Genomic DNA, 23,582 nt, shown 5'->3' on the forward strand with positions numbered 1-23,582 from the left:
ACTAGCTGGAATGTTTTAAACTACATGTCTGATGTGTTGGGTTGCATGAAAGCGCCAGTCTCTACGTTGAAGCCGGCTTCAGCAATAAGTGTCTCCCAGATGGAGTTGTTGTTCATGATATGATCATCGTTAAAATAATCCATCTGTTGCTGTTGTTGCTGTGATGATGCCGATTGTGGTTGAAGTATCCGAGGAGTCCGTTGTTGTTGCTCGCTCATGTCGATAGAGTATGACGTCATTAGTGTATCCTGTTCTTGTGCATGGGGTCCCGGGGGAAGCTGTTGTGGTTGTAGCCGGGGTAGAGCCGTTGATAAAGGTTGTCTATCATTGGTCCATGGCGATTCTGATGTCTTGGATGGCAAGGAAATGGGAAAGGAGGGACCGGACTGTTTGCCAACGGAAGGTGAATTGATGAGTTGAGGAAGTTCCTGCTGGGAAGATGATGCCCAGCCTAGAGAATTTGACTGTTGAGGAGGCTGTGTATGATGCTGCGCTGGAGGCGGTAATGATAGAGGCTGTTGCTGTCTAAATTCTCCTGAAAGATTTGAGAAGTTCGGACGCTGGCCTGAGCCAGATAAGCTGGGCCCGGGCGGCAGATGGGAATAAGGCGAGAGTTTGTTGAGAGACTGGGGAGATTGGGGGCCCAGGTGCTGTCCAGAGGAAGTTGAGGTATTCTCAGACGAACTTGCAATCTTCTTTTCAAGTTCACGGATGACGTTGTCCAAGAATTTAGCCTGCAGAAGGCCAGTATTAGAGGAGGCTTTGTGGTTCTTGAACACAGCACTAACGCCACGTAAAGAATCCATCACACTAAGCTGTAATACGTTATGAATGTTATTTCCTCCGCCTGAAAGACATGCCTTAAGAAGAAAGGCAGTGGCATAGGCAATCATGACATGGATGGAGTCTTGGCAAAAATGCAGAGAGGGTTGTAGTTCTGGTTCAGTGAGAAGCTGCAACATTTCACGAGCCGAGACAAAGCATACCCATAAGGGCCGCCTATCATAGGACTGGGTATTGATTGTGGTGAGCATTTTGGGCTGTAGGGGGATAGAGTAGAAGCTCAGGCGTAGGTGGGCTCCATAGAAGCGGATTAAGAAGCCATGGCAATATTCAGACGATGTGCAGCATATCCTGTACCATCGGTTGCGCCAACGCTGAAGATCAGTTTCCATGCTCTCAAAAAGCACCTCGGACTCTGGCATGTTGTAGGCGCGGGGTCCTCGCCACAAGTACTTGGGGTGTACTAGTTTCAAAGTCTCTGATGTGAAGAGGCGGAGATTGACAAAGCCACATAGAAGTTTGTCATTGTTTGTAGCCAATGAATGCGTGTACCAGTTGCTCGAGTCAATTATAAAATCAGATCGTTCGATCATCCAAGGCTTCCCGGTTTGAAGACTTATACTGGAATGGGCGAGATGGTATGTTAGATAAATAGAAAAATATGCAACAGAAATGCAGCTTCGTATACTCTAGAGTTTCAAGTTGATGATGGCAAAGGAAACAAACTTGCCTGCGGTCATAAACAAACAAAAGCAGCCAAAGTCTTTCTACATCTCGTTCTTTTCGGACTTCTAGCTCTTTTGGCTCCCAGTGATCGTCATCCTCTCGATGAAATGGTAGCTGGTGCCACCCTAGCTCCATGCACATACGGATTATGTAGCCTGTTATTAGCCAGGCTCGAGTATCGTCAGGTTCCTTCCAGTATGTCAACAGGAGAGTGGCATGGACGACTTCAACCGATTTGGTCCCTTGCACAAAAGATTCTGTGTGGAGGCTGCGAGCAAGATTCTGTAGAGGCTTTTTAAGTTCTGGACTGAAAGCTTTGGCTGCGGCAGCAAGAATAGCGGTCAGGAGGAAGGTAGAACGAGAGCGAACGTAACTGAAAGTGTAGAGGCTTGGATCGAACTGAGCAATCCACGGATTGAACTTTTGCATGAAGCTGAATATCAGAATAGTTAATGAGGTGTACAGAGAGGGTGTGAGCCATGACTAATACCAACACTCACTTGTCAAACAGAGACATGGCTGTAGAAATGCTCAGGATTCTCTGGTTAATGGGATCATTTCCGGCATCTTCTGGGCCAATATCGGCGGCATATTGCTTTGTGGAGGATGAGCCAGGTCGAATATCCTCATCCTCTACACTAAGAATAGTTTTAAGAGAGAATTTGCCCATGGTTGCCTGCTCATTCAGCAGGTCAGGCGGCTGGAACCCTTTGCCCTTGGTCCAGAAACTATTTCGACTGGTGCTGTCAATTCGGCTGCCACTAAAGGCAGTGTTGGCAGTGCTCCGGTGCGTAAGAGGAGTGCCATCTATGCCGCACTCAGACGAGGAGTCGATTTTGAGGGGTTCATTTGGTGTGTGAGAAACCGTTGCCGGGCCATAGGCAGAGACGGGAGTCGAATAATCTGGTGGCTCTGGTGGTTGGTGATGTTGTTGGTTTGATAATGGCTGCCGGAGCTGGCTAGTTGGCTGCTGTGGCGGTTGGTGCTGGTACTCCGAGTAGTGTGTGCCCGGAAAGGACGATGCTGCTTCTGTGTGTGGGGCTGCCGACGGCGATGGTACAACCGGGTCATAAAACGAGCTTGGGGGCGTGCCCATGCTGGTCAAGCCAGCAGAAGCCGGTGGGTGAGTGACAACTTTGCCATTAGTGCGGTTGAGCCTAGAACGTATGTAAGTACCTATACATACGATCAATGCTCAGAAATATGAAAAAGAGCTTATGAGTGAACACGTATACGTATACATGTATGTACAGCGCTCTTGATAGGCAAAACAACGTACTTGGTCCCAACTTTACGGCCACGGCGATGCTTTTCCAAAACACACTCGCATTGCAGACGTACACAACGTTTACAGACGGTTTCACCGGCCTCGAAGACGCACTTCATTTTGACCTTGCGGCATGCAATGCAAGCATTTGCGCTAGAAAACGTGTGCAAGTGTGTTAGCATGTGACGCTCCAGAGACACGAACAGATTCAGGCCAAGACAACGGGAGAATAATAAGCAAAAGAGCACGGCGGATGAGAGGGAACAGAGTGGGGGTAGGTATCAAGCTCTGTCTAATGGGGCAGGAGATGAAAGCCATACGTAATAGGGCCGTTCTTCAATCGACGCACTGCAACTGCAGCTGAATTCGGGACTGGTGTTGATGCCGATGCTTCTGCCTGTGCCGCCATTACTACCGTTGATGATGTTGGTGCTGGCGCTGGTGCTGGTGCTGCCGTTGCTGCTGCCGATGATGACGAGGCCTGTGTTTGATCCAGGCTTGTATTGCCAGTCATGAGCTCAGATGAGAGCTCATGATGAGACGAGCCCATTTCTAACCAAACTGCAAAGAAAGAAGAATGTGAGCAGTAAAGATAAAGTGGGGAGTGAGAGGAGAGCTTGAGCTTGAGCTTTTAGATCAGGCGATAACAAAAAGGTAGAAGCCCCGAGAAAGCTGTTTGGGCATGGCGCAAATGGTGGCTATTTGATAGAGAATTAATCGTCGTGATGGATGGCACACAAGCAAGTCAAATAAACAAAGGTGGGTAGGACAAGCCGACGACAAGCGGGATATAAAGGGGCAAGACAACGGGAAAAAGAAATGCGGTAAAATAGAACAGTTCGGCAGCTATAATAAGAGCCTTTGGAGATAAACACAAGTTATCACCTGTCTCTGTCGAGCTAAAGCTAGAACAGAGAACCAAGAGCTGGCGGTAGCCGAACCTGCAAATGATGAGATATTTTATTCGTGTTTAATATGATATCACTCTAGTTTTTCTTCTTGACTGCAATTATGGAAAACAGGACAAGGAAAATTTTTATTCAGAGCCTGGCGGGTTTGAAGGAGGAAAGAAAAAGCATATGTACATAAGAGAAAATAACAAGGCAAGATGGGGATGAGTGAGGAAAGATGAGAGAGTCGGGCCAGCCTTGTTGTGCTATTTTAAGCATACCTTCCTGGGACAGAAGAACATGTCGAGGGAGCTTCTTGCCGCGCTTGTTGCGGCTACAGCCTCGGATGAACTGCTGGAAGTCCTGTAGATTGCTGACTGAATCTGCGATCGATAGACTGAATCCTGCCCTGCGATGAGCTTGTATGGGTACAAATAATATGCATTACGCATGGTACATGTACAAGTACAGGTACACTCTGCTCCCACCTGTAGTTGTTCTCATAGTTACATACACACATGCAAGATGCAGATTCTCAGCTGGGAACGAGGCATGTTGCTTGGCTTTGGTCCTATCGCTCATCCAAACTTCGTGCTTTTGTTTCTCCCTTGACCATTAGAGGCCGATCGGGCCGAGCTCAGGGTTGTATAGGGCTGGCAACCCTAATGCAGGACTACAACAAACACACACAAGGGACATAGTTACAAGTCACACAACATGTAACATTACACGCCAACAATAGTATAGGTACGAATAACTACATATTTCAGCTTCTTTATACAATCCTTGGCAATAGACCGGCTTCTATCACTTTACCATGCTTGATCCAGAGCTCGTGAGAAAAGAAGATAGAAATAAGCAAAAGGCTGCAAATGTGCAGAGGTCAATCCTAGGCCCATTGGATGTTGACCGGCCTCTTGCATGAAGGATGGTCGATTTCTTAGGGTTGGTGGTAACTTTATTTGCTTGTAACGCCGGGTTAGAAGCCTGTTAGAACTTTGTTTCTGAAGGGCATGATAAAAAGAAGTAAAATAACCCTCTCCTAAACTAACTTGCAAGGTCTCAGTTGGCGTTGGGGTCACTTTTCGTGAATTTCTTAACTAGTTAACTAGGACTCTTCTCTCTCGACAGCTCTTATTTCGGCCCGGATTGTTGGTGTTAGCCTTTTAGCCTTCTTGGCTGATTTTAAAATGGTGCCATGTGACCATTGCACACTGGGCTAGCCGATAAAACGCAATATATAGCAAACTATAGACTTTGGGGGGTCTCTCTGCTAATTCTTTTGCGATCATTGTCTCTTCATTGTTACTTCTTGATAGCTCGTAACTAACTAGTCGATGTTCCAACTCAGTTTTTCGGCTCTCGGCGCTAGGGAATAGTTGGCCCGAATACCGCAGATCAAATTATGTACGAAGAAACTCTGAGTTAAAGAACGCCCTAAAGTCATATATACTAGCTTGGCTGGCGTCTAAGATATCCACATAGACAAAGAGATATATCTCCACTGTTACCATCCGTACCTTTGAGGTTTCCGTTGGTGTTGTCTTTTCTTCTCTTGCTTTTTGTTTCAGTGTTTACTTAGGCCAACTCACTTTCTTGTTGGTCTTGTGTTCTGTCGCTGGACACTCATCCTCATGTCGTCTTCGCTCTTTCGCCTTTCACAGGCCAAGACGGCCCATGTCAATCTTATGACAGATACCATCATAGCTAACTTGCCTCCTGATGCGCTTCGCTCTGTTCTTCGAGCTGTATTGACAACGAGCCCAGAATACAGCATCGCCTTCGAGGCCCAAGCCAAGAAGTATCTAGAACGAACATGCTTTCCTATTCCCTCGCCTATATTTGCGTGCCCACCAGCCCCCCCGATTGGTATCAACTTTTGCAGCATACAATCTCGAATTAGAAGCACACTCGGAGCTGGTCTCGTAAGAGATGCTCTTAGGCTTCTTTGCAGTATAATACAAGCAGCTAGCAACCTTGAATTTGCTCAAAGTGATGAAGAGACCTTACGAAGTTTGCTGGGCCTCGATGGCGATGTTGTACAGGCCATTACGGCCGTGCAAAAGACTTTGAGCACTCCAAATGGCACACGACCCTTCAGCATAGAAGAAACAAAAGATTTAAAGCAGCTTTTTGCTGCTTTAACTCTAGCCAAACAGAACTGGGCGGTCAAGAAGGAAGAGTTCGTGTTGGAAAGAGGTCTAGTTCTGGTTTCAAAGCTCCTTGATACAGAGGTAACTGATGAAGCCAGCGGCGCCTCTGTCATTTCACCAGCATCTGTTCCCATTTCTGGCTCCTCACAAAGTGCTATAGAAACCTTTTCAATGGGTGACAAAGTCCTTCCTCGTCTGTTTAGCGGTCTCTGGCAGCTATCAAGTCCCTCCTGGGGTGTTGCCTCCAAGGCTAAGATCATGGCCCAGTTTGAGTACTACGCCAATCTTGGCTTTACAGCTTTTGATATGGCAGACCACTATGGAGACGCTGAGATAATATATGTGGGCAAACCTGTTTTCCAGATTATACTGAAATATTGAAAGATCATACCCACTAACATCTTCAACAGGCTGACTTTCGTCGGAGCTACCACTCACCTCAGAAACTTTATGCGGGAACCAAGTTCTGTGTATTTGGGCCTCTAGACGTAACTCCCAAGACCATAGCTGCCAGCATCACCGAGAGACTTATACGCCTTCACTCGGAATCCATCGATCTGTTGCAGTTTCATTGGCAAGATGTGATAATCCCTGGTATAGCCTTTCACTGAATGACACACTGCTAACACATCTATACGATAGTATTCCAATCTCCAATTCATCTCAGCTACAAAGATTTTGGCTGCCGATACTCGCATAAAATCATTGGGTCTTTGTAATTTTGACACGCTAAATATGCTCGCTATTATTGATGCCGGCGTAACTGTTGTGTCCAATCAGGTCCAGTTTTCGCTCATTGATTCTAGACCTACATTTGCCATGGCTCCTGTGTGTATCAAACGCAATATCAAGCTACTTACATACGGTACGCTCTGTGGTGGCTTCCTGGCAAACAAATGGCTTGATCAACCAGAACCAGAGCTCTTCTCCGACGGCTTAACGCCATCACAACGAAAATACTGCGAGATGATTAACATCTGGGGCGACTGGAAGCTGTTTCAAGAACTGCTGCATGTTCTTTCAACCATCGCCAACAAGAGACAGGTGTCTATTTCCAATGTAGCCACAAGATGGGTTCTAGACTTTGACTATGTTGGCGCCGTACTGGTAGGCACCAGAATGGGTGTTAGTGAACATGCCACTGAGAATTTGAAATCCTATGGCTGGAGGCTAGATGATGATGATCGACTGGCAATCGAAGTAGTGCAACGGAAGAGCAGGCACACCGCAATTTTTGAAGCCATGGGTGACTGTGGCTCGGAGTACCGGTAGTTCGGCGAACCATGATCGAAAAGCCGAGCACTCGTAGTACTGCATATTAGGGTTTCAGGGGTTATGCTACACCTTTTCAAAGCGGGGTGAAATGACCTCAAATGAACAGCAATTCGGTGACAAAAATACAAACAATACAATCAGCTAACTAGCAGGACTCTTCTTTTATATATCAACAAGCCTTTGCTACAATGTCTTACACTTTGCGCAGTTTTGGTAACCACGCACTCCAAAAGGTGGCTATCTGGCCGGCTATCGGCAGCGTGGAACCGGATTGTGGGGTTCATCAAGAGTTTTGGATTGTGTGAGTGTTACTTACCTTGGACTTCATGTGTGTGGATGGCGTGGCTTTGGTTGACACACAAGAGGTTGTTGGTGTTGAGATTTCTAATAGCATAATCATAGCTTCATCCACGGCGGTGCTTGGCGTGATCCAACTATCAATCACATCAACTTTGCCCAGCCGACAATCGACTACCTAGAATTGTCGCCCGGGCTATATCGAGACTTGATTGGTGAACGGTCATTGCGGGTTGCATCGCTTGAATACCGACTTTCAGTGCATCCAAACCATCCACAAGACTCTGATACTCACCCCGATGAGATACGTGCGGCGCGGCATCCAGAGCATATTCAGGATGTGTGTGCTGGTCTACGGCTGCTTCAAGGTATGCATGGATTGAGAGCTGGTGGGTATATTCTAGTGGGCCACTCGTGCGGTGCAACCTTGGCATTCCAGTCTCTTCAGAAAGAGCCGAAAGACGATCGAGTCCCGCAGCCAAGGATGATTGTGAGCCTCGCTGGCATTCACGATGTGCGAGGTATTGTTGAGAACCACAAGGATAGTCAATGGGCCAGTGTCTATAGGGACTTTGTGGTAGGTGCCTTTGGGCAAGATGAGAGCACATGGGACCAGGTCTCTCCAGTCAACTTCTTGGACAAGAACTGTGTAGATTTCCCTTTGGGTGTGGTGTTGTGCACGGCGAAGGCCGATTCTCTAGTTGAAGACAAGCAAAGGGAAGGGTTTCAAGCAAAGTGCCTTGACTTGGGGATTGATGTCGTGGAATTAACGGTTGAGGGGGACCATGACGAGATATGGCAAATAGGGAAGAGACAGGCTGCCGCAATTCAAGTTGCCTTGGAAGCAAGTTCTGGAGCAAATGGCCTGAGATCTAGGTGACCAAGCGGCACTTCTTCATGCAATCCAAGTTTTCGTAGTTCATTAAAATGCACTGTTTCCGTTCCAAGACTTAAGATTGCAGCTTGCTAGACGCAAATGGAAAAGGGAGGATCTCGGATTCATACGCTTTCGCTGACCCACGTGTAGTCAAAGGAGAGGAATAAGCTTGGTGGATGAATGAAAAGTCCGAACCAAGATGACTGGTCAAGGTCAAACAAGGGAGAGAAACACCAAGGCCCACGGTGTGAGTTTTCCGGAATCAGGAACCAGGGGCAGGAGGTGTGATTAATCAGACACGCTGGAAATGGGGCAAAACGTCAAGCACTCGGGTGGTATCGCAACAGAACAGACGAAATGTGGTTGATATGCCGTGCAAATGTGCTTGTATAGTTAACTAGTTTGCGCTACATACTAGGCCTTTGTACGTGTAGGTGACAACCCTAGAAACAAGAAGCATCTAACCCTGGAAACGCGCTAGACGAAAGAGGTAGTTACTGTGATAAGCCCTACGATGAAATAAAGTGGGGCTAGTCGCGTTGAGGGAAGAAAAGAATTGGGACTTTCGCAGAAGCCTGGAAAAAAGTGAAAAAAAAAGCACGGACGGGAAGGAGAAAAAAAAAGAAGAAACAGTGAAACGAAAAAGAGGGTTGTCTCGCTCGCTACTCAAGGCTTTTGAAAACGAAGAAAAGGCTCTTCTTTTGATCTATGGTACAAGGTACAAGTTTACAAATTGACAAAATAGCAACTATCTGTGCAGAGGTAGTTGTAGCGTAGTTAGAGATCGGCAACTGTTTTGTTTGGCACGGTCTTTCCCAACCCGTTGTTGGACGTGTGGCCTTTTTTTTTTTTTTTGCTTTTTCCTTAATTCTTGGAATCTTTGCCTTCCTTTTATTCTTTCCCAATATTTTTTTTTTTTTTTCATCTCGACGTTCTCCTCACCACCTCCCTTTCTGGCCCATGCCCGGCGTTTTTGGCCTCTTCGTCTGTTATTTTTTTTTTCCCGTCTTTGGCGCTCGTGTATTTCCGATTGATGAGTACATCTACTACTGTATTTTTCCCTCTTTGCGCGCTGTAATTTTGGTGGTTGGACGCTTTGGCGCTGTTTCTTTGCTAAACCCCAGCCTTCTATCACTGCCGCAACCACGACAACTGGAGCCTCTCCCCGGTCTCTTTGTGTCTCGTCCTCTTTCTTTTGTCTAGCTCGCCTGACCCAATTTCATCTTCATCCTCGCCTTTGTCATCGCCCTCGTTTATCTCTTCGTTTCGCCCACGCCGACCATCTCGCGCCAGTTCGCACCGCCGGCCAGCCAAACAGGGTTACGATCACGTCTGTTGCAAGCTCAAGCCGCCTAATGCTTTTGCTACGCCGTGTCCCACCGGCCCATTTCGCTCTTGCTATTTTGTTTCCATCATAGTTGCGTTGTGACTGTGTTGTTCGTGTACGGTTTCCGTACGTGTGTTGTTTTAAGGTCCTTGCTTGTATTGCGCCCGCCCGCCCATCTTGGTACAACCGAACAGCAAGTAGCTCTGTTTTTTTGCTTCTAAAACATCGCAAGTCTTTCCGCTTGGTGTTCTCGCCAATCGTCATCTGTCGCTTTCCGCGCCTTCTGCTACTCGCCACCGAGCGCCCCATCCCCGTCACATAAATTGCTTCTTCTCTTCGCCTTTGCCGTGAACTTCCGCTTCTGTTCAAACACGCCTACTCTACTCGCCCGTCATGGCGCCGTCCTCAACTACCCGCGGTCAGCGCAGCCGCGCCAACTCGAAGCGCGAAGCTGTTGCGCCAACCATCTCTGTGTCCGCTGCCGATATTGAAACTCCTTCCAGGCCCTCTAAGCGCAGAAGAAAGGTATTTATTCTTATAACTTTGCATACCTCCCCACGAAACCCCCTCCATTGCTAAGCTAACACCTCTGCTCAGGCCGACGACCTGTCAATGCAAGCCCCGAATGAAGATGAAGACGAGAGAAACGATACTCATCTAACCGCTGATACGTCCGTTGCCGATGAACCAGACGGCGACCAACTCGTATCGCAAGTAGTTCAGCACCTGATCTGCCCTAAAGAAAACCCCGTTCAAGCCAGCAAAGATCACTCGAATCAAATCCACGAGTCTAACAAGGACGGAGTCAAGGCCTACGCTAAAATCGCCGCCCAAGACTGGACCTTCTATGTGACTAAACTGGAGATTAATATTGGCCGATCCTCGGACGCTGCAATTTTAACTACTGCCACAGCCTCCGATGCTCCTGCGCCTCCATCTGACTCCAAAGCCGAAGACTCTGTTCATATTGATCTCGGCCCTAGCAAAACTGTCTCACGCCAACATGCCCTAATCTTCTTCAATTCCGAGGCCGAGCAGTGGTATCTTGGTGTCAAGGGGCGTAATGGCGCAAAACTCGATGGTACAGTGCTCAAGCTTGGCACATCAAAAGCCCTGAAGAGCGGCAACGTCATTGAGATTGGCGGCGTGGAAATGATGTTTGTGCTGCCTTCTGAGATCAGCCCCTTACATATCCACGATACCTTCCGCCGCCGTGCTGGTCTAGCTACTGCTTCTTCGCGCTCTGTTGTTTCCACTCCAGCTCGCCAACCGCCTTCATCATCATCCCCATCATTGTCACAAAACCAGAACTTGGAGACTCCTCTCCCACGCTCATCTTCTGTTGCAGCTCGCTCTGTTTCTAGAGAGTTGTCTAATTCATCAACCCAAACTCTCACATTCCAGCAGCCAATTGCCCCTGCCCCTGCCGACTACCGCCGACCAGGAACTCCGACGTCATCGAGAAGCAATTTACTGGCAACTCCACGGCTCGGCATTCCACCAAGTACCCCAATCTCTGGTGGTCCTTCTGATATCGACCTCAGCCTTGATGAGAATCGACATATTAAGCCACAGTACAGTTACGCACAGATGATTACACAAGCAATAATCAATACCGTCGACGAGAAACTCAATCTGAACGGCATATACAACTACATAACTGATCAATATGCCTATTACCGACACCAGCCATCTGCCGGTTGGCAAAACTCGATCCGCCACAATCTGTCATTGAATAAATCGTTCGACAAAGTGGCTAGGTCTACTGATGAGCCTGGCAAGGGTATGAAGTGGCAGATTGTTCCCGAAGCCCGTGAGGACATGATTCGCTCAGCTTATAGAGGAGGACGGGGAGGCCACCGTGGAAGCTCAGTACCTAGCTCCCCCAGCCAACTAAACTACATCACTCATGGCCCTCGTGATATGGCTGCCTCATCCCGCAAACGCAGATTGTCCCCTATTCATTCACCACCTTCCGGCTTGACGCCCGCACAATCAACACCAGACCGGGCTGGCCGTAGACGTGGTCCCTTGGGGTCTTCTGTTGCAGTTGATGGCAGTCCTCTTCCCCGCCCCCGACCACGAAAGCCTGTGCCTTGCTCCGCTTCTCATCAAACCACTACGCAAACATTGTCGCAACTCAAGCAAACACCTCAACAACAGTCATTACAACAACAACCAACTCCACTACAACAAAACCCCCCTCCCCAACAAAATGAACCTCCAGCTTCGTCCCAGCAAACTCTTGATGCCCCGCGCTCACCCACACTGACATCTTCTTATCTACAAGAGGATGGCTCGTCGTTTGTTACCCCAGCACCACCACGCGTTCGCCCAAGACTTGCACCACCTAGCACCGTTCAACGTCCGAGTCAGTACATGCCCACGAGCTCTCCCGCACCATTCTGGAAATACATCGACATTGGCAGTACGCCTCTGCGGTCCATGCTGAATTTTGACTCCTCGCCTTCACGGCAGCCGGTCGGTACAGAAACTGGTATTACCGACTCTAGCCCTCCACGTCTAGTTGATAGTCCGACTAAGGGTCGTGGGCCTCTTGCTACTACCCCTTCGATATCAGTTTCCAAGGCCGCCGATGAAGATGAAAACGATCACACCAAAGATGCAGTTGCGGCCTCTGCCGTCGTTGCCGCAGCTGTTAACGGCGCACCTCGCGGAAGCCCCATCGAGGACGAAGAAGAAACATTCGACCTGACTAAAGGATTCCAATCCATTGGGTCCTTCCATGCACCTTCAGCACAAGTCCTTGGACGCGGGCTTCAACTTGCACCCGGCCAAAACTGATTTCTCCCGAAGTAATTATATGGGCATAGGCATGGGGAAAACGGAAATGGAAATGGGTCATTAGAAAGATAAATAAAAGCAAGCAATTACTGTCAATTCTTTTTTTACCTGCGTTGTTACATGTATTTGTCCACGTACACAGAAAAGCTGTGTCGTGGCTAGCGTACTCGCGTCTTTTGAAGTTTTAAAAATCCGTAGATGAGTAGTTTGTTTGTTCATGGTACTTACTAGTATTCTGTAACTATCAATCCAACATCAATACTGTTTCTCAGGTACAACCAAGAGTAGATCAAGCGTAAATCCACAATATGAAACGTAGACGTATAGTTACTAGAACGAATAATCATTGATTCCCTTGATTTTTTTGATTCACTAATCGTACACTCGCCTAAAAGGAAAACAATGAAATCACAGCACAACCCCAACTTTTCGAACAGTCCAAAGAGTGCCATGCTTTCTAGTCTTTTCATCGTGAGAAATCGCACAATACCCATCGTTTCTCTTTTCAAGCGAAAGGCAAAGGGAGAACCCAGATTTTTGGGTGATCACGGTATGAATGCGACTTTGACAACTCAAAGGTTGGACACATAGGGATTGTTTGTGTCTGGCAGGAGAACAAAAAACAAATGGACAAACAGAAAGAAACACATGGGAAGAAAACATAGAAAAATCGGGAGATGGTACAAAACGAAAGAATACATCGAATGAGAAAAATGATGCAGATGAAAACAACCTAACTATGGAAAGGGAAAAATGAAGGTGTAAGAATACAGCTCGTTATAGTGATAACTTGCGTCGCAATGCTGTTTTTCTTTTTTTGATTGCTAAGAAGCGCGATAGAGACAAAGGAACTTTGCTCATCTGCGCTGCTTGCCACCACGAGAACGACCTTTCTTAGACGAGGAACCATGGCCTGATCCTTCAATGTAGTTGACGAGGTCATCGATGCTACGTCCATCAACTGTTGGAGTCTTGGAGACTTCAGAATCCAAAGTGCGACCAGCAATACCAGCGTTGGCGTTCAGTCGGTTCCTCAGAAGGCTCTCGGGGTTGATGCCTCTCGCCTCAAGGAACTTTTCCTGCTTGGCCAGAGTGACAGCGTTCTGTGTAAGGCGCTCCAGCCAAGCCTCGGCCTCCTTGGTGTTTTTGTCCTCCTTGCCCAGTTGGGCCGCGAAGATGTTGAAAGACTCTCGCATGTGAGTGACAGCTGCCTTGGCATCCGAGTCCAAAGCCAAGGCCTGTGAGAGCTGGAACTGCAGAGTAGCAGCGTTGACACTCTGCTCGCCAAAAACCTTCTCACAAACACGCAGAGACTCCTCAAACCACCGGCGAGACTCATGGTACTCCTTCAGCTGTTGCAGCATGACTGCAGCGTTGTTCATGGCGGTAATTTGGTCAGGGTGGTCAATACCATACACAAGCTTCCACAGCTTCAAAGCATGCTTAGCATATGCCAGCGCAATGTCACTACGGCCCATTTGGTGCATGAAGAGAGACAGGTTGAGGTAATTGAGAAGCGTCTCGGAAGAATCAACACCGAGAGTACGTTCTGAAACCACAATAGCCTTGCGGGCAAGCTCAACGGCAATATGCTTCTCATCCATTTGGTAGTAAATCGTAGAGAGAGAGTTGTACACACGGGCAACTTCGGGATGCAGAATGCCGTAAATCTGCTCGTGTAAAGACAGTGACTCGAGAAGTAGTTCCTGGCCTAGTTTCCTCTGACCCTGCAAGATAGAAATACGGCCAGCTTCAAAGGCTTCCTCCGCGAGCGCACTGCGCGGGGTAGAGTGCTTGATCACGGGCACAATGTTGATGATGTCCTCAGCCCTAAAGGTCACGTCCAGAACCTTCTTAGGAATAGGAGTTTCAGGAGAGGGCTCACGAGCCTTCTTGCCCTTCTTCTTCTTACCACCCTCGGAGGCACCGTTAGTCTGAACAGTAGGGACTGAATTAGTCGGAATGCTCATGTCAGTCTGGAACCCAACAGCACTAGAAAGACCAAAGTTGTAGGTCTTGGCTTCAATCTGGAGACCCAAACGAAGTGAGATCTCACGCAGAAGTTGCACAGACTTCAAATTTTCGATCCAGTCTTCGGGAAGAGTGAATCTGAAACGCTCCGTAACGTTTTGGGAAATCTCGGCTTTAATGGATTCAGTAGTAGCCTCGACAAAGTCTAAGTTTGCTTCAGGGTACAATGACTTGAGGTTTTCATCAATATCAGCCTCAGGAGTCTTGGTCACACGCCAGCCTAGCAAGCAGTTCAGCAGATGAGCGTAGCAGGAGGTAGCAAAAACAAAGGGAAGGTTGGCCATGTACTTCCGGCTCACATGCTTGAAAGCACGAGAAACCATGTCTTGCAGACAGACAGCATGTAGCGCCTCCAAACGCGAGTCTGTAGCTTGTTCAACAATCTTACCAAGGTAACGAATGTTGATACCGCGCTTGTGAAGAATAAGACTGAGAGAAGGTCCATCCATGGGAAAGCCGATGTCAGACTCAGACAGCTCCTTGAGAAGGTTGGGAATGGACTGCTCCAAAAGGTAGTCGCAAACCTCGCGAACGCGGTCCTCGTCGTTATCGAGGTCGTCAGTCTCTTCCTTTGTCTGAGGCATCTGACCGCTATAGACATCGGGATTGAGACTGAATTCAAAGTCAGCGATGTTAAGGTTGAACTTCTCCTTTTGCTCAGAATCGGCATCTTCTTTGAAATCTTTCTCGGTCTGGTCTTTCTCTTGTTCTTCTGATGTCTCTTGAGCGTCCTTTTTGTCGGAAGATTCGTTGTCCTCAGAACTTGTAATGGCGGCATCTGCCTTGACCTTCTGAGAGTCACTGTGCTCCTTGTACTTGGCCTCAGCCCATTCCTTCATTTTCTGGCGGGCATAAATGTCAACTAGCTCAGGGCGCAACACGGTCATACGATGGGGGTAGTCGGGGCCTTCCATCCAGTTAAGATCCAAGGGAGTGATACGGTAAAGGTCAAGAACGTACTTGCGGCCGTCGGTTCCGATCAGACCCTTGGTCTCAACACTAGCTTCTAGATCAAAGCGTTTACCATCTTTGTCCCAGACGGGATGGGCTTTGACCTTGAGTGCCTTGGAAAGCTTAGCAAAAGGTTCAGTGAAGCGCTCATCAGCAGCAACAACCTCTTTACCCTCAACACCACCATAGTCAATCTGGTTCTCGCCAGGGTCACGCTGGCGGAAAATTCCGGGCACGATGCTCTGACCAACAACACGCTTGCCGATATAATCAACAACAACAGTGGCGGCGGTGTAAAGTCCGTCAATGTCTAACTGGTTCACAAGACGAACGCCAGCAACATCCTTGCCTGTGGCAACACGAGCAGCCTCATCGCCACCCTCGGAAGTGAAGGTTCCAACGCCATCGGCACCGAAAGAGAAAAAAACGCTGTTGTGAACGAAAATCTGAGCATCCGTGAGTTCAGTGGGGTTGAGAGGAGCAATCTCACCGCGAGCCACCATGATAGCACCCTTAGTGGCGGCTTCGACGTAGTCGGCATACAGCTTAGACAAGAGGCGCTCACGGAAGACTCTGTCGGACACAGTTTCCTTGGGAAGCTCCTTGGCTGACTGGAACTCCTCGTTCCAGTCCCGAAGAGAGTCAGTGTTGTCAACACCAGACATGAGGAAACCCTCCTGACTGCGAATCATATCAGAAGAATGGCTAGATTGAACTGCGGTAGCGGAAGGAACTAGCCACGGCGCAGCAGGAATGGCATTGGTACATTGGAAAGTAGCGAGGGCATCCCGGCGGTTGTTGTAGGCCTTCAATTCCTCGAAAGCAGCCTTGAATTCAGGAGAAACCATGCCAATCAGAGTCATCAGAGAATGTGAACTGGCAGATTTAGGAGCTGCGCGGGGAAAGGGATCGAACTTGGCGTTGGAAGTCTTGCTGATGTAAAATCCACCGACATGAGAAGTGACCTGGAATTGCTCGCCCTCGAGAGTGGTGAACATGAGATACAGAAGGTGACCTTTTTGACGGAGGTTGTGAGGCGGAGGGTTCCAAGGCGAAATGGAAAGAGCCTTGATGGTCTTGGGGGCATTCTGAATAGGAGTAGGGAGAAAGTCTTTGGGAGTAGGCTCGGAGGAGAAATCATGGACGCCAACAGGAATAGGCCTAATCAGATCTTCGGTCGCCTCAGTCAGAAGCTCTTGGAAATCAACGGAATTTTGAGCGTCGACAGTCTCCAGAAGAGTAGTTCCAGGAGTTACTCCTTGAGTAGCCTCAATACGGTCAGTGGCGGCGCCAATAAGTTCCCGGGTGCGGACAATGTGAACACGGGCCTCCTTTTCGGTGTAGGGATCTTCAACCAGGGTGACCTCCGGTTGTTCCAGGATTCCCTCAATGGAACCGAGAGGAGCAAAGTCAGTAATACGCTGGCCATTGAACTCAAGATGGAAGCAAGTGTACTGATAGGCATCGGGCGAATCAATGATGGTCTGGCGGATCTCGTGAATCTGTTCTTGGGTCGAGACCTGGGTGGGTATTAGCAAGAGAACCATTGTATAGTTCGAGACCATTCATTATACGCCGTTGTGGGTTCTTGGAACTTACAGCCACGCTCATCTGGAAGGGCTCCTGGGGAAGCTTCACCACAAGCTCAATCATCTCTAGTGGTTTCGTTAGTAAAAGCTATGCTAGACCTCGAGATATTTTAAGTGAGTCTATCACACACGTTCTTGGACATCGTTGTCGGTCTCGGCAGTGTCAATCTCGGCTACTTCACCATTTTCAACAGCCTCAACAGGCTGCTGTTGCTGGGGCTCTATAATCAAACACACAGTTAGCAATGAAGTACTATGACCTAGGTAAAATGGAAGGGAGCCAGTTGACGCAACTTGCCTTGCTCAGTAGGGGCAGCCATTACGGGTCACGATCTTTTGTCTTGGATCGATGAGTCTAAAGTTAAAAGTCGATCAGAAAGACAATTGAACCTGTAGGTAGTTGGTTCAAGTCGACTCTAAGCAGTCCGATCGAAAGAAAAGTAGACAGGCAAAACAGGAAAAAGAAGAAAAAAGAGGGAAGAAAGAGAGCAGGGAAAAAAACACTCGCTTATTGGCTCAATGGTTGTATGCAACGAACAGTAGCTGCTCCGAGCCGATTTAAGGCCATCTATGTACCTGGAAAAACAGGCACAGAAACTGAAGGATTGTCTGTCTGGAGTGCCAAAGCAAAAGATGTGTAGTTCTTGGGGCCTCTTTAAGACAAAGGTCTGGAGTCAGTGATGAAGCAACAAGACACGTAGAGGTAGAATGGCTGGCAGGTGCAAGTAGAGAATGGCAGAGGAGAAAACACAGGCTTAGAAGCTTAACCAAGGACTCAACGGAACTTGAACTCGAACTACAAAGGCGGAGTGGATGTCGGCCAATCTTGGACTCATAATTTTTTCTGGGCCTTTTCTGGGAATCCGTCTACGATGGAGCGTAGGGTTGGTGGTTGGTGATGTGGACAGTGGATACGATGGATGTGATGAGGGAGGAGTTATTGACAGGATTGAAATCGAAGACAGCAAGCGGCGACGGCGGCGATTCATACAAGTGGGCAAGCGAGGGCCAATGGCAAGGATGGGATGGGATGGATTTGTTTATGGTGCGGCACATACACGATGGAAGGGCTAAACTGAAGAGGGCTGGCTGGCTGCGCCTAACAGGCGTATGTGACGCCGTGTGTATATCGGGCTGTACTTGCGCGAAGCATTCACGCCGTCGGTTTGTTCGGCGGTTCGGATGGAGCTGGCAGATAGAACGGACGTGTAGATATATAGGAAACCTCGGCTGCAGTCAACTATGTGGTCGTGGACGAGTGTCGTGATGTTTGTGGTATGTAGTAGTTAAAACAACAGATTTACGACCGACAACACTATGAGATACAAGAGAACAAAAGCATTGTCCAGCTTTTCAACTAACTAGTCAGCTGCTGTTTGCTTTGAGCTTAGCAACTGCTGTTGCTGCTTGGGTTGAACATGTCATGAAGCTTGAAGAAAAAAATTGCAAGTTTGTGCGTCGCGATAAGCATGCTATCACTAGGTTGTATGAGTGTTAGTGCATGCGCCAAGTGCAGGCTGGTGTGCTAACAAAGACAACTTGGCCCAAAAAGGGTTTCTGGAGAGCCCCACTACGCCGTGGCTGGGACGCTTTTTTCTCGAACAAGAAGTAACCATGTGTACGTAACTACGTACAAATGTGTGTACAAAATTTATTTATTTATTTTTAGAGTCTAGCGGGGGAGCACGTGACTCCCGCCCATCCCAGTGGGGACATGCAGACTAAGGCTAGCTTGAAACAAAAACTGTCGCTATGACAGCGCGTGGCGCAATGCCAGGGTTAGGCTGGTGAGGCCCGCGGAAGGGATGGTGGGCGCTGTACAGCGGCTGTCCCACCGGAGGTGTAGTAAAGGGGACACAAGTCCTGAAGAAACTGTGTCTTGTGGAGGAGGGTGGAGAGGCGGGCCGCTCCCGTAGGGGTACCGAGCACGAAGGCTAGGGTTCCGAGGCCACGGGGGCGTCCGAGGGTTGCGAGCCGTTCCCTTACGGTGGGGCACGCAGCGAAATGGGTAGAGGCCTTGGGACGGCCACAGGCGCAGTAAAGCGCCGCTCCGGTGTGCTCAAACCGTTCGTGGTATGACATGAAGTCACCATGGTCGGTCCGGCATTGGATCAAGAAGCCGAGGTGGCGTCTTGGGAGTCGGAGCTCCTTGGGGGGCCCTCTGGGCCAGGGGATCTCCAATTCGTGATAGGAGGCAGGTGCCGTCTTCTGCCACCACTTCGAAGCCTCTTCAAAGAAATGGCGTCTAGTGGCTGCTTTGGCCCCTGCAACTGTTGCCACAAGCCTGGCGGGCGTTTCCCGGCAGGCCGCCTTGGCGAGCACATCCGCACGCTCGTTGCCCTCGATGCCGACATGGCCGGGGCACCACAGTACCCGGACCCTCCCAGGTCGGGCGATGGTGCTGACAGTCCGGGCAGACCAGGACGCGGCGAGTTCTCGGAACTCAAGGATTTCCCTCTGAGAGGTCAGAGTCGGGGTGGAGTCAAGCAAAGACTCCGTGTGTGTACAAAATGACATTGTTGTAGGTTCCAAAAGGCAGTGAATGTGGTGAACGGCACTTTGGATGAAGTTGAAGTTATCTATTAAGGTCTATCACTTATGGCTACCTCCTGGACAGCCGCGCGCTACTTATACTTCTGAATAAAGGGGCTGTTAGATTAGTGCATTCCCTTTAATCATATTTGTCGTCTGCGGTGTTTAGGATAAGTTGTAGGGTTGTGTAGTCACGTGATAGGGGTTATGGTGATGGTCTTGGGATCATCATTTTACAATTGTTACAGAGTACAATCTGTTAAGTTGAGTCACGTGACTTAACCCACACGACCCACTTATTTTGTGTTTATCTTCTGGCATGCTGCTGTCCCTTTTCTTTCACCTAGATATATTGTTGGTGCATCCAGTCAACCCTAAAGGATTCGCGACCCTTAAAGGATGAGCTGAATGGAGCACCTGACGAATGTCCCCAAAGCACTATACCCAAAACAATCGGCCACTTGAACTCGAACGTTTGGAGTAGAGGTCCTAACACTGACGTCAAGATTCCGGGTAACAAGCTGAACATCTACCACTTGCACAAGCTCCGGAAGATCAGAACTCTTTCTACTTGCTCCGGAGAAGCACAACTCTCCATGAACATAAAAGGTTCAGTGTTTCCTATGTCATTTGTAGCTAGTTTTCCTTCTAGACAACAGTCTTCATCTTCCTCTCTATTGAATACAAAAGCAATACTTTCTACCACAGATCTTTGCGCGCACTTACTTCTGTAACCAATTGATATTGTCTGACGTTCCGGAATCAAACTTCTTCCGTAAAGGACTTCAGTAAGTCCTCACAATCAAAGTACTGAAATTTATAGAGTATATACCTAAAATTATAGCCTCCGGCTATCACAATCCATTCACGTAAACAAATCCTCTCGCGGGCCAACCAACTTGCTTTGTCGCAAAGTCGAGGATTTCTCTTTTTAAGTTACCACACCAAAACTTAGGCTATGAATGCCTCTCATTGAACCGAGTATATAAATCCATCTTCAGCTCCGATCTCGCTCTTTTGCTTGCTTTTTGTCTCTTGCACAGGTCGTTACACACATCCCAGTATCATCCTTGATCCTGTTTACCACGGGCCTGGCTGGTTGCCATGCTTTTACTAGTCGCGACTTTATTGACTTGAGAACAAACATTACATTGACTACGCATATATCCCTTTGAATGATGTCGTCTCGGCACTCCTTTAGACTTTAGCCCATACCATGGCCATTCTTAGTTTCTACCTTCAACAACCGTTTCTTTCATGACTATAATCAACCCCATATTCCAATCGACACACCAGATCCCACGACGACAACAACCACAAACAAAGCTTCTTCTGCCATACGGCTAGTTAGCTATCATCACATTTTCTGATATTTCGCCCGACTTTCAATATGCGCCCGGCGCCGCGGTCATCGCCATCTTCAATATGGACCGCGTCTCGTCGCCACCGCCTTCTGCGTAGTCTTCATAATCGCCTCAACGCCATCCGCAACATTTTGACGCCAACGCGCGAGTCTTGTGAGAAAAAGATGTCCACCAATTCTCGGCGGTCATCCAAATCACACTACAAATACGCACCCGAAAGCCCAAAGCGACACCAGAAACGATCACGAGTCACATACACATACGCGCGCAAGTCAACCCCGACTTTGCGAACTGAGACTCCTCAAAAGCCAAAGTCTGGTCGTGTCAATGACAACACAAAACCAACCCGATTAACCTTTCGCGCTCCTATGACACCGGGAAGGGTACCCCTCGAAACACCCTTGGTGCGCAAGATCCGACAGTTTGATACTCCCGGGAGACCAGCTCCTTTATTTGACCCGCAAAGCACTTCGTCTCGTAAATCCTCTTATCCCGATACCCTGGCTTCAATCCAGGCGAACACCGACCCTCGACTCTACTCCGAGTACGACTTTGTCTTGCGCTCTGTCAAAGTTATCATCGCCCAAACTTGTCCCAGAAAAGATGATGAGCTGTCTAAGTCGCTCATGGGAATATGCCTCCGCAAGGTCACAGATGTGATAAATGCCCTTGAGCAGCAACAAGAGGAACAGCAGCGCGAAGAGGGCTCCAAGTCTCTCCTCTCAGATAATAATGTCAGCGCAAACATCTATGCCCATCTGGAGGCAATGAATACTCAAGGACTAGGCTGGGAGCCTCTGCGGATAGTTGTTTTGCACGAAGCGACTGAAATGTTACGAGATGCCATGTGCGAAGGCTTGTTAAGCAGGCCATTTATCCAGATTTTAATACAGCAATTTGCTGCAAATGACTTGCTCTCAGAGGCTTCACTTTTGCTAGAAACAGCCACGGATATGCAGTACGAGCTCCCACCAGATGAAGGCGATACGCAAGTCTTGCCGCCAAATTTAGCCCTTCTCTACGATTTTTGCAAGCAAAACCACAAACGTGATCTGCTCTTCCGAATATTGGAGCACTTGTTATTTTCAGGCAAGCTCCCAGGCGAATGGCTGAGCACAAAAGCATTTGCACCCATCTGGTCCGAGACCTTGAATGCACTTGCCAATGCTACTCCATGCCGTACCATCATGGACTTTACCGCCATGGCTTTAGCCACTTTGTCATACTCTGCCGGTGTGAAAGCAGTACCTGTATCCAAAGCTCAAGGATCAAAGAGCTCAAACATTTTTTCTACTTCATCAGCACAGATATGTGAAAGGACACTCATCAGTGTCCTGGGCGCTATCGTCGCATTAGCACTCGTCAATCGAAAGACATCACCGGATGGTGTCATGACTTCAGGCACAATTACCCGCCGAATCAACTTCATACTAACATATTGTGTCTCGCACGCTCGTCAAAAATTTCGACGTACCCGGAACCGTGACTGCATCTCTGTCCTAACTCTGGCTCACTATCTAGCTAGCCATGGCTCGTCTGATTTGAACTGCCACGATTGGGACAGCTGCGTGGCTTTGGCAGGATCCGATCTAGAAAAGTCACTTGGATCGGGCGTTGATTGTGTTGTGTACAACATGCTGGTCATGTTGGTATGCTCAGCAGCGCAAGGCTCAAGTCGTGCCTCTAGTGTCGCTCCTCATCGACATCTCATCGAGTTGTGCAAACCTTTGCAAGGCACAACAATTTGTGGCAGAGCACTTGATAGCATCAAAATCGATGGCGCTATTCTTCTTTCCCAACGTACTGGAGATCTTCGCGATGTCGTGTTTGCTGAAAGTCTGGCCAACAAAAAGCAACGGTCTGCCAAAGCCAAGGCTAAGAAAAGCCTTCCAACTCCACAAGGAATGTACTCCGGGTACCAGTGGGATGATGCACTGAGTGAGTGGGTTGACTGTACAGAAACAGAACCCGCGATTATGCCCTCCCGTCGGGCGACTCCAGTTGTAGTGACCGTTAGACGACTAAAGCGGACTTCAAGCACAATCTCTGACAAGACCACATCTTCCCATCACCGATCAAAGAGAATCACATCTTTTACCCTTCCTTTTGAGAGAAGAAATGAAAAAGAGAACGAATCTTGTACCCCACCAATCTCCATTTCTGATGAGGACGACACAAACTACAAGTTCGATCTAAACATTCCTGATGAAGATCTAGATGGCAAGAATGATGATAACAGCCAGGACAACTTCCATGACGATTGTGAAGACGCCAACAGTGAAGATAGTGGTGATTATGGTGAGAGAAGATGTGAATCCTATCGCGGTCAAGATGATGACGATGATGAATTAGCATGGGGATTCCCGTTTCTACAAAACCCTTCGCGCAACCAGGGTGGGAACCTCCCTTCTAAATCTCATCCTCAAACCCGTCGAGTTCGGCCATCTGTAAAGATGTCTACGCATAGACGAGAAGCCCTGTTAAAATCACAAAGGCCACACAGTTACTCCAAGATTTCATCATCTCGACCCGGTACTATATTGACGAGTATAGGAAGTTGGGCGGGGTCCTCAAGTGATGACGATTTGATTTAAAGTCAGGTATAACCCCAAATCTTCAAATTTCTTGATTTGACTCGCATAGAAACACTTTATAGACACAATCTTCATTAGTGTAGACTTCAGCCCTCATTCATGTATATTGCAATATGTTTTC

At 48.3% G+C, this 23,582-nt stretch overlaps 6 protein-coding genes across 6 annotated transcripts; 4 read left to right on the forward strand and 2 right to left on the reverse strand.

Moving 5' to 3' along the window:
• Positions 1 to 20: 20 nt before the first annotated feature.
• BROUX77_003133 (uncharacterized protein) lies at positions 21 to 3,326 on the reverse strand (the record flags this gene model as incomplete). Its single annotated transcript, XM_073747751.1, has 5 exons — positions 21 to 1,404; positions 1,514 to 1,942; positions 2,010 to 2,666; positions 2,789 to 2,929; positions 3,097 to 3,326. The coding sequence occupies 5 exons, from the start codon at positions 3,324 to 3,326 to the stop codon at positions 21 to 23; spliced, it is 2,841 nt and encodes a 946-aa protein (XP_073608215.1).
• A 1,974-nt stretch (positions 3,327 to 5,300) lies between these two features.
• On the forward strand, positions 5,301 to 7,091 carry BROUX77_003134 (uncharacterized protein; the record flags this gene model as incomplete). The annotated part of the gene is made up of 3 exons (XM_073747752.1): positions 5,301 to 6,161; positions 6,230 to 6,400; positions 6,462 to 7,091. The coding sequence occupies 3 exons, from the start codon at positions 5,301 to 5,303 to the stop codon at positions 7,089 to 7,091; spliced, it is 1,662 nt and encodes a 553-aa protein (XP_073608216.1).
• A 191-nt stretch (positions 7,092 to 7,282) lies between these two features.
• On the forward strand, positions 7,283 to 8,271 carry BROUX77_003135 (uncharacterized protein; the record flags this gene model as incomplete). Its single annotated transcript, XM_073747753.1, has 2 exons — positions 7,283 to 7,395; positions 7,497 to 8,271. 2 exons carry the CDS (start codon positions 7,283 to 7,285, stop codon positions 8,269 to 8,271), a joined length of 888 nt encoding a protein of 295 aa, XP_073608217.1.
• Positions 8,272 to 9,988: 1,717 nt separating this feature from the next.
• BROUX77_003136 (uncharacterized protein) lies at positions 9,989 to 12,400 on the forward strand (the record flags this gene model as incomplete). Its single annotated transcript, XM_073747754.1, has 2 exons — positions 9,989 to 10,120; positions 10,193 to 12,400. The coding sequence occupies 2 exons, from the start codon at positions 9,989 to 9,991 to the stop codon at positions 12,398 to 12,400; spliced, it is 2,340 nt and encodes a 779-aa protein (XP_073608218.1).
• Positions 12,401 to 13,257: 857 nt separating this feature from the next.
• BROUX77_003137 (uncharacterized protein) lies at positions 13,258 to 17,291 on the reverse strand (the record flags this gene model as incomplete). Its single annotated transcript, XM_073747755.1, has 4 exons — positions 13,258 to 16,902; positions 16,982 to 17,037; positions 17,103 to 17,192; positions 17,261 to 17,291. 4 exons carry the CDS (start codon positions 17,289 to 17,291, stop codon positions 13,258 to 13,260), a joined length of 3,822 nt encoding a protein of 1,273 aa, XP_073608219.1.
• Positions 17,292 to 20,893: 3,602 nt separating this feature from the next.
• Positions 20,894 to 23,461, forward strand: BROUX77_003138 (uncharacterized protein; the record flags this gene model as incomplete). Its single annotated transcript, XM_073747757.1, has 1 exon — positions 20,894 to 23,461. The coding sequence occupies one exon, from the start codon at positions 20,894 to 20,896 to the stop codon at positions 23,459 to 23,461; it is 2,568 nt and encodes an 855-aa protein (XP_073608220.1).
• Positions 23,462 to 23,582: the final 121 nt, after the last annotated feature.

This window comes from Berkeleyomyces rouxiae, assembly GCF_048999995.1.
Source record: "Berkeleyomyces rouxiae strain 22BRR77 chromosome Unknown BrBRR77_ptg000002l, whole genome shotgun sequence".
NCBI lineage: Eukaryota > Fungi > Ascomycota > Sordariomycetes > Microascales > Ceratocystidaceae > Berkeleyomyces > Berkeleyomyces rouxiae.